Source organism: Balaenoptera ricei, chromosome 1, assembly GCF_028023285.1.
Source record: "Balaenoptera ricei isolate mBalRic1 chromosome 1, mBalRic1.hap2, whole genome shotgun sequence".
NCBI classification, from domain to species: Eukaryota; Metazoa; Chordata; class Mammalia; order Artiodactyla; family Balaenopteridae; genus Balaenoptera; species Balaenoptera ricei.
This window is the reverse complement of record NC_082639.1, coordinates 132,223,327-132,238,487: the sequence shown is the minus strand read 5'-3', so window position 1 is coordinate 132,238,487 and position 15,161 is coordinate 132,223,327. Positions and strand designations below refer to the sequence as shown.

Sequence of the window (15,161 nt, the reverse complement as noted above, 5' to 3'; positions counted from 1 at the left end):
TCCCATTTGAAAGGGATTCAGCCGGAATCATTTCTACCTCTGCCAGCTTCAGCTGCGGATCCGTACGACTTCCGCCCACGCAGCGCAGCCAATCAAGGCTGCGGGGTGAGCGACGTCACTCGCCCAAAAGTCCTCGCCAATTCCCAGAGTACTCCTCTTCTCCGTCCTGCCTCCTTTCTATTTGTCAGAGGCGACCGGCGGCCATTTTAGGTTCGGGCGGAAATCCAGTTAAGACCGTGCGGTTAAAAGCCTGAAAATTAAAATCAAAGCAAACTTGCAGGTTCAAGTCAGAGCCCAAGAGAAGAGACATCTTCACTGACTAACTAGGAGGCTGGGGACAGAGAGTGAACCGCAGGGCCGGCACCCCCGCCCATACTCAAGATGGCGCCGTCCTGAGAATCACCGGCGCGGCCGCCCCATCTGGGTTCCGGATTCTTTTGCCCCAGTGGTGGCGTTGTAGGGCTGAAGGCTGGCATCCTGTCCGGCTTCCGGACCCGTCTCTATGGTGCCGGAGAGACGGGACCTCAGAAGATTGTGGGTGTAGTGGCCAGAGTATCACGGGGGAGGCAAGGGGGGTTGGTGTCAGCAGGGGGCGAAGAGGGGACCGAAGCTAAGATCCTCGGCCGCCTTCCCCGCCGCCCTCCCGCAGGTAACAGGGAGCCCCGCGCTCCGTCCTCCGTCAGTGCGGGCCTGGGCCGCTGGGGAGGGGGCCGGGCCGGGAGCGAGGCGCGGAGGGGTGGGGGGAACGCGCGCCCCGCTCGCGGGTCCGCGCTTGGGGCCCGCTCGGGGGCGAGCTCGGCGTGGCGTCGCTGCCGGTTGAGCTCTGCTTCCCACCTCCGCGCAGTCTCCCCCTGCTTTCTGCGGGGCGCCCTGCTAACCTGGGCTTCGCGGGCGGCCCCCGCCCGGGGCGGCGCTGGCGGCCGGAGCTATCGAAGGAAGCCGCGGAGCCCGGCCTCGCGGGCAGGTGTGAAAGGTGAGGGGCCAGCTAAGCGGGAGCGCCGCCACCGCCCCTCAGAGACCCAGGGGAGTCGCAGTCGGACCCCCGCTGGCCCCCAGCCCCCGCGCCCGGGCCGCCCTCTTCGCCGCGGGGGTGGGGCGAGTGTGCGCGGCGGGGCCGAGCCGCGGGGAGCCTGGGGTTGCGCCCGCGCTGGGATGCTGCCTTCATTCTCGATCCGAGACCAGTGCCAGGCCCCCAGAGGCCCAGCTGGTTCCTGTCTTTGGGTAGTGCATTTTGGTAGTGCATTTAGAATGAAGATGAAACAGTTCTGGGAAAATCGTATGTAGGAAACCGTGTGAATACTTAGAGTTGGGTCCTGAATTGTGGAATCCCTGTTACTGCTCTTTTTAAGGACCCGTGTGCATACCCACATAACATCCCATGTCTTAGCTGAAATCATACTTAGTTCTTTCGCTACGCAAAGGCTTCATAATGTATTGCCGGACTGAGTTCAATATAGGGAATATATACGTGAAACAGATCAAAGCAAAGGGCCCGAAGTAATGTTATCACTAGATAACGAAATACCAATCAATACCGGGTGTCCTTTGAACTCACAGTGCAAGCCTTTATCGTTGGAACTTCCAAGCTGAGGGAGCTAGGATAACGATCATCTAGATTACTTGCTGTGAAAAGAACAGAGGGAGAGTTCCCCAGAGGACACTGATTTCTTAGTTTAGTGTATGAGTTGCCCAGTGACCTAGACAAGGGCTTTTAATCCCACAGGTGGCCCAGAAACTTGATGTGCTGCCCAAGGAAGCAAAAGGATGGAGGAAGATAGGTGAACAGCATTTTAAAGAGAAGACCATCATGCGTATTCAAGTCAGAAACTGTGTACCCCACATTTTATGATAAGAGAGTGGAGATGGTAAATTCTGCAAAATATCCATGCTAATATTCAAATATCATTTTCTGCCTTTCTGTGACTTTTTAATTTCAAAGTTAAATGATTTGGTGTTTTCCCCTTTACTCCTCAAAACAGAAAAAGATAGTATTTTGGAAGTCCAGGTGTTATTGTTTATCAGTATTACATTTCAGTAAATCCATTTAGCTGAATTACCATTTTTTTTTAAGAAATTCACATTCTTTTATTTATTTATTTATTTATTTATGACTGTGTTGAGTCTTCGCCTCTGTGCGAGGTTCCTCCCTAGTTGCGGCAAGTGGGGGCCACTCTTCATCGCGGTGCGCGGGCCTCTCACTATCGCGGCCTCTCTTGTTGCGGAGCACGGGCTCCAGACGCGCAGGCTCAGCAGTTGTGGCTCACGGGCCCAGTTGCTCCGCAGCACGCGGGATCTTCCCAGACCAGGGCTCGAACCCGTGTCCCCTGCATTGGCAGGCAGATTCTCAACCACTGTGCCACCAGGGAAGCCCCCTGAATTACCATTTTTAAAGTACTGTTGATAGCAACCGTTTTTGTGCCTCTTAGGGTACAGTTTTGTGAAGTTAAGAATTACTGCTTTAAGACCATCAAATTGCAATCAACAGCACATCTTTTTGTTTTCCCCCTAATGAAGTTTGCACTGGACATAGGCTATAACCCAGCTACTCTGTAAGCATTGCACGGTTGGTATCAGTAGACTTCTGTCAACAGTAATCATGCTTTCAAACCAATAAAATGTCAGCCTTTTGAGTTCTCACAAGGAAGGGGTTCATTCCTTTCAATTTTTAAGTGGCATTTCTTGGGGTCTTAGACCCAAATACATACTGCTAAGAAAAACTGCCAGTTTTAACCTCTTCCTAAAGCTTTTATAACCCTAAATTGTTAATGATCTTATAGTGGAATTCAGAATATTAAATGAAAGGTTAATAGGTGTTGTAAGGCCCAGTATTCCCACAAGAAGGTATTTTGCTATTTAGAAATGACTTAAGTTCATTGAATGTCCATTGCTGTACCTCTGCTGACTGCCATTCATTCAGCCAGAGCCTGCCCCTGACTCTTGGGACCATTTTATCTCCTTTGGAGATTAATATTAAAGCTAAGTGAATGGCATGATTTTCTGCCAAGAAGATTATTTTCTTGCAGCAATTCCTTATGTGTGGATTTTGGAAAGCTGTATGTGGCTAAGAGAGAAGGAAGTTAGACTAGCTTCAGATACACACTTTTCGAAGTAGGACTTCTCTAGCGCCTTCCTTTAGTCTGACTGGTTTTTCAGACAAGAGGAGTTAAAAAGAACTCCTGCTTATGAAATGGCAGTTGGTTTCAAAGAACATGGACCCATTCAGGCTACCTCAGGTGTGCCTCAGGCTACCCATGATTGTAAGGATGGCAGTGAGGCAGTGGATTTGAAGCTGGGCTTCTTGTAGCCTCGAGTTGGAGTAGTAACGTGACGCTCTAAATCTAAGTTACTCTCTCAGTGTTTGCTTTTCCTTCTCCTGCTGCCAGCTGGCTTCTTCTGTACTTGCCAGGTTTCTGCTTTTATGTGGCTTTGGCTTGCCATAGCCCTGACTCTACCTCATGGCCTCCTTTTACCTTCAGCTGTGCTGCTAACAGACAAAAATATCTCTTGTTCATTCAGATTCCTGGGGCAGACAGTGATTGTCCAGCTTAGCTCTTCATCCAGGTCATGGGTCCTAGAGATGGCTCATGTGTGATTAGACTGCCCTTTGGCCCAGGGTAGGCACCTGACCCATAAACTGTGCCCAAGAAGAAGGCAGGTGCTAAACATGACCCTCCCGACTGGGGTGGGAGTGGGAGGTTGCTGCAGGCGCCACACCATCTCCAGAATAGGGGAATTAACGGTAATTGCTTTTCTCCAAGATCCTACATAAATGCTAATTTTATTTGTAGTCCCAGTAGAAGGATGAGTGTTACATACACAGGTGACCCTTGAACAACATGGGTTTGAACAGCACACGTCCATTTACACGCAGATTTTTTTCAATAAATATGCGCTGCAGTATTTCACGGTCTGCAGTTGGTTGAATCCCCTGCGTTGGTTGAATCCACAGATGTGGAACTGCAGGTGTGGAGGATCAGCTGTAAAGTTACACTCACACTTTTGACTGAGAGGGTGTTGGTGCCCTTAACCCCTGCGTTTTTTAAGGGTCAACTGTAGTTGAGATACTTTTTAATACTGCTTTTCGTTTGTTGGTTTTTTTTTTTACTTCTCTCTATCATTCTTAAGAAAGAGAAATTGCTTGGTAGGTAGGAGCTCAGTGAATTTGTTACAAATCCAGCTTAGTTCTTATCCTCAGAAACATTCTTGGGTTTAAAAAAAAACATCAGTTTTAGGTAGAGCTTTAGCCCTTTTATGTGTTGTGTTCCTTATTCAGTGACGTATGTGGGTCTGTAGGCCCTTGAAATTCTCTGTTTGGGGTATCTGTTTTGAGCAGCATTACATACTCTGATAACCTAGTAAGCGTTGTATGGAACTTCACCAAAGTGGAAAAAAATCCAAATAGAAGGTCAGGATATAATGATTCTTGGGTTTATATTTACCCAAAGGATACAGATTTTAAACTGAATTTTTTTAAAGATCCACATAGAATTTGGGGCTGTTTTTTAGAACTAGCAACTTGTTTCCCACACTGCCAGAGTTAGTAAGAACTCTTTTTATCTTTTATTTTTTAAATAATGGTAAAGCCAGAACTGAAAACTGACTGCCACAAACTTTTCAGACGTGTGTTGTTTGGCCTATGCAGGTTTAAAAACATTTGAGCCAATGTTGGAAAATAGGAAATTTCCGCATAACTGTTCAGGCTCCTGGCTCTGTACGGTAAATGGTGTGACCTGCCAACTCTGAAATGGCAGTCCTGGTTGGAACCTGGTGATGGTGGCTCCCGTCAGAGTGCAAGCCCAGTCAGTAGGTGCCTGTGCACACAGTAGGCCTTTTGCTCTTCCACCAGTACTGCTGCAGTGCTGCGCATTGTCTTTTGTAACCATGTGAGCTTGTATCCCTGTTGTGAAGAGAGATATGCTCTTTTATGGAAGATCTGGGAGGTGCAGGCGGATGTATGTCTGTGTTCATATATATATATATATATATATATATGTGAATCATCCATGATCTGACGCCCACAACAAACCTCTGTTAATAGTTTACATATTTTTCTGTAGTCTGTGTGTGTGTGTGTATGCACGTGTATGTATATATATAGATAGCTATAGCTATAGATCACTCATCACTATAATCATAATCCAAATGCCGAATATATCCATTCTCCCCAAAGTTTCCTTATACCCCTTTGTAATCCTTTCCTCTCCTGTGGCCCCTCTAACTGCCCTCGCCCCAGGCAACCACTGATCTATTTTCTGTCATTATATAGTAGTTTGCATTTTCTGGAATCTCATGTACGTGTGGGTTGTCTTTTTTAAATTTTATTTATTTATTTATTTATGGCTGCGTTGGGTCTTCGTTTCTGCGCGAGGGCTTTCTCTAGTTGCGGCAAGTGGGGGCCACTCTTCATCGCGGTGCGCGGGCCTCTCACTGTCGCGGCCTCTCTTGTTGCGGAGCACAGGCTCCAGACGCGCAGGCTCAGTAGTTGTGGCTCACGGGCCCATTTGCTCCGCGGCATGTGGGATCTTCCCAGACCAGGGCTCGAACCCGTGTCCCCTGCATTGGCAGGCAGATTCTCAACCACTGCGCCACCAGGGAAGCCCCGGGTTGTCTTTTTAACATTTGAGATTATACAATTTTACATTTTCCCCTTTTTAGCCTAACTTTGAAGACAGTTACAGGATTGTACTTTTTCTTATGTTTATTGTCACTTGCGTTCAATGAGTAGTCTGTTTCCTTTCCTATTAATCCACAGGTGTTTTAGTGTTTTCTTGGTTTATATGCACTTTCCATTTGTTAACATGTTTTTCATCATTGTTAGAAATATTCTCCAGTTCGTATTGTTTTCCTTATAATTATACGTTATTTTAGACGTGCAGAAGTTCATCATCTTTGAGTGATCAAGTTTTGCAACACTTCCGTCTGCGAGGCAGGACATGAGTGGTTTTAGGGAGCAAGAGAGTTCTTACTCTGTATTTGATCGCCTTTCCACTGTGAAAGTTCTGCGTGTGCGCAGTGGGGGGTTGGGAGCAGCGGTAACTGCTTGTGTCTGTTTGATTAAGTGTATTTTCTCTAGAGCTGAAAGTTGTTAATTGACAAGCATTGCAGGTAACTTGCTGAACATTTACTACTTCTGTTGTCAAACAGCCTATTTTATGAGGGTTGTAGGAACTAGTAGGGTTGAGTGCCTGGGTCTGAGTACTCGGCTATCTCTGGCTCATGTCTCAGATAGAAACTCAGTGTTAGGAAATGTTTTCTGTTTTCTTTCAGGTCTGCTTGGCTTTGAGGAGGAGCTGCAGCACCCCTGCCTCACGGCCTAAGGGATGGGCTCAGAGAACAGCGCTTTGAAGAGCTATGCCCTGAAGGAACCACCGTTCACCTTACCCTCTGGACTTGCTGTTTACCCCGCTGTATTGCAGGATGGCAAATTCGCTTCGGTTTTTGTGTATAAGAGAGAAAACGAAGACAAGGTTAATAAAGCTGCCAAGGTACTGTAATAGGTGACTATCTAATAGTTAGTACTTTTTACTGTCGTCTTGTTTTCTATTAAAATATGAAATTAATGAACTTCAAAGGGGGTAGGTCATAAGGAATAGTATTTTTATTCATGTCCTTTAAAAATGTAGTTGCCCTTACTTCATGGGAATGTCTCCGACTTGCACGACAAGGTCAAGTACCATAGGTAAGCCAGAAGCTTATGCAACTCAGCGTGATAGCTCTTATCCTATTTTATTTTTTTAGTGAGAAAGTTTGGGAGGTGATTTTACATGGCTCATAGAAGATAAAGGGACTTAATCTAGCTTAGCAAAAATGCTGTAAGTATGGACATTTTAATCGGTGTATTGATGATGGACCTGGAAATTAAATATTTTAGGAACTGTAGCTACTGTTTTTTCTTTTCCTGAGGCATTGTGATGCTCCCAGAAAGAATGTGAAACTGGAATGTGGGACTGGATGCCCCAGAAAGAATGTGACCTGGGCTCTAGTTCTTGCCGAGGGAGCTTAGAGCGTTAACTTCTGGCGGCTTCGGTTTCCTCCTGCCTCACAGCTCCTAAGTGCTCCTCCCGGTAAAGGGTGCCAGTGCCATGCTGGCTGACCTACTGTCAGGGGACCCTGGCCTCTTATTAGAAAAAGTGATTTCTCCTTGGAATATAATTAAAGAAAACAGCCCTAAGTGTCTTTTCAAATTTAGTGAAAACAAAGGTATTAGGTGATATTTCCTTGGATAGCTAGCTGCTTCTTTGGGTATTCAGGCATTCAGATTATCTTCAGGAAGGTTCTGAAAAGGCACGCATTAATTAACTCTTCGTTGTTTACTATGGCAGGCGTACTTTTTCAGATTGATTTGGTATCTTTATTTTGTTAGAGTTATGATCTACGTACCTTGAGTCACTTTGTACTATCAACAAGAATGAAACATTGGTATCTATTTCATAGGTCTGTTTAAATGGTTTGTACCTTTTTTTATGATTATAAAGGGCTATGTTATAATATGTAATATTAGTAATATAATTTTGGCATTTTGTTTGTCACACCGGTTCAGTATTTGATGTCTCTGATCAGGCATGAAGTTAACAGTTGTAAGGTGGTTCCTGAGGAAAACGTTCCTCTCAGGATGCATTTTCCATTTATGGACTGTGGTAAAAAGTATAGCTGGCTGTTGTATTGCTAAGTAATTGTGCTTTTTGGTAAGACTACGTGTTTGTCTCTTTTCATCCCAACTAGGAATTGTTAATAATTTTTTATTGTGATTTTGCAAAAGATAAAATGCCTTGCCTCCCTGTCTTATTAACTGTATGTAGAGTTAATATCTGACATATTTCCTGTTATTTTCATCTGATAAGGTTGCACTTTTTTTTAGTAATAATTTAGAGCGACTGTTACTAGTAAAGTACTAGCAATTTACAATTCTTAGGGTTTTTTTCAAAAGACCATAAGATTTTTGAAAATTACATTAATCTTTATGGTGTATGTACCAAGAAAGTAGAACAACACAGGTCAAAAAGGTTCTAAAGGAAAGAAACAAAGACCTGCGCTCAATGTTTGAGGACTTCCGTGCTGTAGTAATTGCAAAGCTTGAGAGGGAGGATTTTTTTGCCCCTTGGTATCTGTGCATACTCTTCTGAGCCTTTTCAAATAGTTCATACTTGTCTCTTATGTTCTTCAGGCCATTATGTGGCTTTGAATACCTGAGCCATGAACCTGAGAAATCTGAAATGGCAACAAAATGATAAGGAGTTTAGATGTAGGTTACAGTACTTGAGAAATGTATGGCATTGCGTCAGGTTTTAGGAACTTGATTTCCGAGATACCTGAAGTATTAAAACACCATAGGTCACTTGCCTCACTTTCTGTAGAGTTAAGGCTCCTAGTTCTACCACTGATAGTTCTAATGACCGTTTCAAGCAGATATAGCAGTGTTTTCCTTACCAAATATTGTTAGGTAGTGATTGTACTCTTCCTCCACTGTTGTAAATAAAAAATAACAATCACAGCACACTGTTCAACCTCTGAAAAAAGACGAAATGCAAGTATAACCTTTGGCCACAAAACAACATCAGAAATATTTCAAGTCCATCATATCTTCTCATCTTACCTTGAATTCATTAGCTACAATAGTATAACTTTCTCACTGGTGATTATGACTCATTTCTAACCAATAGCCTATAAGGAATGATAAATCCTGAGTCAGAACTCGGTTACTGTGGTTTGCTATAATATAATCTAAGTGCTTAGTTAGGGCTTCATGGTGAGTACAGGCTCAGAGAATGATTCCTGAGTGTCTTTATACCAAGCAGCCACTTCGGAGTAGGTATATAGATGCTATGTCAGTGCTCTGCTTAGTGCCTTAGGAGACATTATGCTCTTCTCCGTGATGGGTTCAGGCTGCTTTGTGGAAAGGTTGGTCAACATATTTGAGAACCACATTGTGTGGGCACGAGAAAGAGATAGAAGGGATGAATGCTGTGCCTGCATTCTGTTTGGAAAATGCTTTACTGCTCTTCCTTAAGTTGACATTTTCTTTCTGTTCCTCTCCCTCTCCAGCCCTTTGCTATGCTACTTACAACCCTCATTCCAGTAAATCAACTTCCCTACATCGTCAGCTTTTAAAAAATGATTTCCTTCCCCTCATGATCAAAATCTGGTTCTCTTACAAGGCTTCTAAGCGTCAGCGGCTCAGGAGAACTTGGGAAGTATTCCCCCCTCCCTCAGGTATGATGGGGTCACCAGGTGGAAGTGGCCCTTTGCCAGCTCCCACCACAGTTTTCAGACTTCACAGTCTCATCCTTTCTTCTCTAAATATCTGTCAAAGCCTCTTGTCTGAACTCCAGATCTATATTTCCACCTGCCTCTTGAATATCTCCACCTGGGTATCCCAGCAGCACCCAACTGCAGGCTTTCCAACATAGAAATCTTTTTTTTTTTTTAACTTTTTATTTTATATCTAAGTATAGCCGATTAATAATGTTGGGATAATTTCAGGTGCACAGCAAAGGGACTCAGCCATACATATCCGTGTATCCATTCTCCCCCAAACTCCCCTCCCATCCAGGCTGCCACATAACATTGAGCAGAGTTCCCTGTGCTATACAGTAGGTCCTTGTTGGTTATTTATTTTAAATATAGCAGTGTGTACATGTCATCAGCTCACTAACTATCCCTTTCCCACCCCTGGTAACCATAAGTTCTTTAAGTCTGTGAGTCTGTTTCTGTTTTGTAAATAAGTTCATTTGTATCATTTCTTTTCCAATTCCGCATATAAGGGATATCATACCATATTTCTCTTTCTCTGTCTGACTTCACCCAGTATGACAATTTCTAGGTCCATCCATGTTGCTGCAAATGGCATTATTTCATTCTTTTTAATGGCTGAGTAATATTCCATTGTATATATGTACCACATCTTCTTTATCCATTCCTCTGTCGATGGACATTTAGGTTGCTTCCATGTCCTGGCTATTGTAAACAGTGCTGCAATGAACATTGGGGTGCATGTATCCTTTCGGACCATGTTTTTCTCTAGATACATGTCCAGGAGTGGGATTGCAGGGTCATATGGTAGCTCTGTTTTTAGTTTTTTAAGGAACAACGTAGAATTCTTTATTCCTTTCCCTTTCTGCATTTTATTCCTAGTTTATGATCTAACCTACAGGCGGTGGGCATTTAAAGACAGAACATACTTACCGTCTTTATCTCAGATTTGCATCTTAAGGGTACAAGGGAAGAATATTTCTCCCTGAAGATTCTTGCCCTCTAGTATAGGCATCTTGTTATTTTGTCATTATTTCTTTAATAGAGTAAAATTAAGGCTTTCTCCCTGTCTTAAAACTTGCAAGTGAATTTGATCTATAGTTAAGAACTACTACTTTGTGTTGTTTTCAAAGTGAAGTAGCAAATTAGAGGTAGAATGGTGATGAAAATTTAAGCCCCTAAGGCTTGAATTAATTCTCTGGGTAACTGATTCCTGAAAAGTAGGGATAGTTTATATTCAAGACTAGAGTCACACACTTAACATCTCTGTGTGGGCATAGATAAGTATACATATTGGCACATTATCTAGTACTACTCATATTTAATAATAAAGGCCCTTACTCAGAATCCTTTTTCAGAGACCAGCACCTAGTACAGTGAATGAGATGTGATAGGCATTCAGTAACTTTGGGACAAATGCTTTCAAGTCACTCTCATCTGACAGCAGTCACCTGTCTTCACCAGAACAAGAGCCATTTATGTCTTTAATTGATGTTCATTGAGAAAATATCCTAGTTACACTTAGCAAATACCTCTTGTTGTTCCCTCTGTTCTTTGGAGCAGCAGAAGCTTGGATGTATTTGATTCGTAACTGCTAACCTTTCCTGTGAATCTGTGCATAATTTTTGCATAACGTTGTGTGTGCCAAAGGGGAGTGACAAGTAAGGTTTTTGCTAAGTTAAGAGCTTTGTTCAGAATCATGCAAGAGTTATCCCATTCTTCATTCAACAAACAAGAAGTCATTTCGGATAAAGAATTTTGCTGGTCGTGTAAGGTTAAAAGGATAAACAGAAGCAAAATAGAACATATTATTTATTAATCAGGTGAACATTTATTGACTGTGTATTTTCATGCCAGCACTGAACCAGGTAGCATTCCTTCTGACTTACTAGTCTGCCCTGAGTATTAGAAGGAGAATAAAAGAAGGTTTAAAACCAAAGGAGAATAATTAGAGCCCTAAGACACAAAAGCTGAATGAAGACTTTTTCCTGAACAGGCAAAAATGAAGTATTTCATGTTTGGCTTGCAAATTATTTGAAATGTTTCTTATAATGAAAATATGAAAGAGGCTGCATAATTTTACTTGGAAACCACAGCTCCAGAGATACCCGTAGGAAGTTCCCTTCATTTAACACACACGCATTCAGCCAACCTGCTAGCACAGTTCTTGGCTTATCTGGACCTTTGCTGTATTTATATGGGTATGTATGGCTTGTTTTAAAAGCTGATATACAAATTAATGGTTTATAATTGCTAGTTAAAAAAATTTTCGTAACTCTTTTTTGTTTATTAGAGTAAATCAGGGGAGAGTAACAGCTTCCTTCTTAAGAATAAACAAAAAATCCTATTGGGGCTATCCCCAGAGTTGGCAAAATTTGAGATAAGAAAATAAATTGGACAAATCAATCCACTCAGAAGATTCTCCTATGATCTTACCTGGGAGAAGTTTAATAGACAAATGTGAGGTGACTGATATAAAACTTGTACCAATGCTGGGTTATGGGCTCTTCAACTATCCCATGTTCTTCTGAGAAGACGTTTTGGAACATTCCAAAGTAACTGCTTATTTGTGAAAATGAAACCTGATATTATATTGGGGGGCTGTTCTCCAAGTGAAATTTTCCATCAGTCTCCTCCCAATTTGATGATTGGTTTACAAGGCTTCCCCAATGTCCAGTGGATTGTACAGGGTAGAACTCGGAGATTTAAAGTCATGTAATTTCTTTTAGAAAAACTGGGTGATTTGTAAGGAAAACCACCAATCCAGCATTTAAGTTTTGCTGTAAATACATGATAAGATTATTACCTGGGTTGGGAATTTTGGCTTATGGATCTCCTAAGTTACTCAGGTCAAATTTTAGGGGGTAAACAGCATGGGTGGAGATTGGAAAAATCTGGATCTCGTAAGTCTGTTATAAAACCAACCAGGGAAGGAAAGCAACTCAACAGAATTAACCTCTCGTGTTCAGACACAAAATTGTTTTATATTTGTCATCCATCTGTGTATACTCTTTGTCTGCTAAGAAAATAGGACAAAGGAAAAAGGTGTGTGTTTTGGGGGAGAATACTCCGTATTAGGAGGTTCTAAAGTGGGTTATCCATACCCTAGGGATTGTGCAGTATGATTCATTGCCATTTGGGGAAAATATATCAAGAATGTCTATTTAAGTTTACCTTTAATCTTTTATTTTGGTACTTTCTCTTTTTTTCCATTTATTTATTTTTGGCTGCGTTGGGTCTTCGTTGCTGCACATGGGCTTTCTCTAGTTGCAGCGAGCAGGGGCTGCTCTTCGTTGTGGTGCGGGGGCTTCTCATTGCGGTGGCTTCTCTTTGTTGAGGAGCATGTGCTCTAGGTGTGCGGGCTTCAGTAGTTGTGGCATGAGGGCTCAGTAGTTGTGGCTTGCGGGCTCAGTAGTTGTGGCGCATGGACTTAGTTGCTCTGTGGCATGTGGGATCTTCCCAGACCAGGGCTTGAACCTGTGTCCCCTGCATTGGCAGCCGGATTCTCAACCACTGCGCCACCAGGGAAGTCCTGGTACTTTCTGTTTTGTGGGTGTTTTATAGTAGTATATGTATTTTATATATATAACATATATATACAAAATATATATTATACGTTCATATAATATATATCATGCATAAGCTACATATTTAACCTTTTTACTGGTGTGAAGTGTGTGAACAAAAACCTTTGACGATCACTTTTCTAGATGATAAAAAGAGGTTTTAAAGATGGTTGAATATTTTAGTATTTTTTAGTATTCCATTTTAATTTATCTTGACTTGGGGTCTGTATTTCTTTATTTTTTTAAAATGGTTGCACTAAGGACTTCAGTATACATAACTAACTTTTAATAGTCTACTTTTGGTTAGTATTGTACCACAGTCAAATAAAATGTAGAAGCCTTGGAATCATATAGGTGTCTCCAGCCCCCAACCCTGCCGTTCTTTGGTTACATATATATCAACTGTACGTGCACACTAGCACACAGGCATACATATACATCACACACATTGAAAATCTCACCAGGCAGTGTTAACAATATTTACTTTACGTAGGCATCTATATTTTAAATAAGAAGTTAAAAAGTAACCTTCAAATTTATCCTGAGGTTTATTATTTCTGGTTTCTGATGCTCTTCCTTCACTCCTGAAGATCTTAGTTTCCCTTTGATATCATTTCCTCTTCAGCTTGAAGAACTTTAACATTTTTGTAGAGCAAATCTTGTAGCAACAACTTTTCTATTTTCCATGATCAAAAATGCCTTTATTTTGCCTTCTTTCCTAAAGGATATTTTTGCTAGATACAGAATTCAGGGCTGATCTTTTTTTTTTTTCTTTCATTGCTTTAAAGATAGTTCCCCTTTGTCTTTTGGACTCTGTTTTCTTATGAGAAATTAGTATCATTCAGTTTGTTATTTCTCTCCACCTGTGTTGTTTTTCTCTAGCTGCTTCCAACATTTTTTAATATATCTTTGATTTTCAGCAGTTTGATCATAATGTAGTTCTATTTATCCTATTTGGTGTTCATTGAAGTTCTTAAATCTGTAAACTTAAGTATTTGGCCAGATTTGGGAAGTTTTCAGCCATTATATTTTTTAGCCCCAATTCTCTCTTCTTTCTTTTTCGGAACTCCAATTATATGCATTAAATTTTTTGTTATCGTCACCCAGTTTTCTAAAGCTCTGATCTTTTTTTTTTTTTTTAATACTTTTTCCTCTTTGTTCTTTAGATTGGTTAACATCTTCAGGTTTACTGACTCTTGCCTCTGTCATCATCATTCTGTTTTTCAGTCCATCCATTTAATTTTTTATTTGTAATATTTTATTTTTAATTTCCAAAATTTCCATTTAGTTCTTTTATGTAACATTCATGTCTCTTCTGAGAACTTCTATCTTACCACTTATCTCATAACTGTTTCCTTTACCTCCAGGGGGAATTGTTATAGTAGCTGCTTCAAATTCTTTCTGATAATTCTCCCTCTGGTCTATCTGGTGGTCAATCTTGGGGTTGATATTTGTTGGTTGTCTTTTCACATTTTCATGGTTCTTTGTCAGTTGAGTGACTTTGGATTGCATTCTGGGCGTTTTGAATGTCCTGTTGCATAGACCTTGGTTCTGCTGTAATCCTCTGGAGAATATTGATGTTTTTTGTTTGCAGGCAGTCAGTCCCCTTGGGTTCAAGCTGCTTCTTCTTCTTCTTTTTTTTTTTAACTACTCTCCTACCACCCTTCCTGTGCATGGTAGTTCAAACCTTAGTTCATTTCTCAAAACTTTGCTGTGCTCGTTTGGGTCTGTCCTGTGCGTGTTTGGTTCAGGGGTTAGTCTGAGACCTGCGTAGGTATACAGATAACTAGGGCATCTCCTTTTCCCTCCCTTAGCCCTCTCTCCTCTGGGGCAGCTTCCTCATACTCAGCCCTGCTTTGGTTCTCCTGGCCAGAAAGATGGCAAGGTTTCTCTCAGCGTTTTAGCCACCTTTGCTGCACTGCTCTGCACCTGGGGACCGCCTTCAGTGCACAGCTGTGAGAAGGGACATTCCCTGAACCGGGAAACTCCCCCCAGTGGGTGACTCCCCTCCATAATCTACGTGTTTTTGTTTACTTTTCAGAGTTCTTAGGTAGTTGTTTTTGGCACTTTGTTAGGAGTTTATAGCAGTAATCATTGGAGATCTAGGCTCTTGGGGGGCTTACCCTCCCATAGTGGAACTGGAATTCTCTGTAGAGTAATGTAAATGTTGGTAAAGTGAATACTGTCAGAGCAAGTCACGTATTCTTCTCTGCCTTTTTTGAAACTTGGCGGGGGTAGGTGGGAGAGGTAGGGAGCTGGAAAAGACCTTGAATGTAAGAATACATTTTCTGACTTGACTACAATGTTAATGACACTATAGTTAATCTTGTTTTGAGTCATTAACTT

General features: G+C 42.0%; 1 protein-coding gene across 4 annotated transcripts in view; it reads left to right on the top strand.

Annotated features, from left to right (window-relative positions):
• The first annotated feature begins 209 nt into the window (after positions 1–209).
• Positions 210–15,161, top strand: part of SCYL3 (SCY1 like pseudokinase 3) — a 40,115-nt gene continuing 25,163 nt past the window's right edge. Inside the window, exons 1-3 of one of the 4 annotated variants that reach the window (XM_059936043.1) lie at positions 210–649; positions 1,724–1,865; positions 6,268–6,485. In XM_059936043.1, coding sequence (XP_059792026.1) covers positions 6,321–6,485 — 165 coding nt within the window. In that variant the 5' untranslated portion in view covers positions 210–649; positions 1,724–1,865; positions 6,268–6,320. Of the gene's footprint in view, positions 650–912; positions 974–1,723; positions 1,866–6,267; positions 6,486–15,161 lie in introns of those variants that run through there. The other 3 variants (XM_059936037.1, XM_059936056.1, XM_059936046.1) reach the window with 3 other exon arrangements.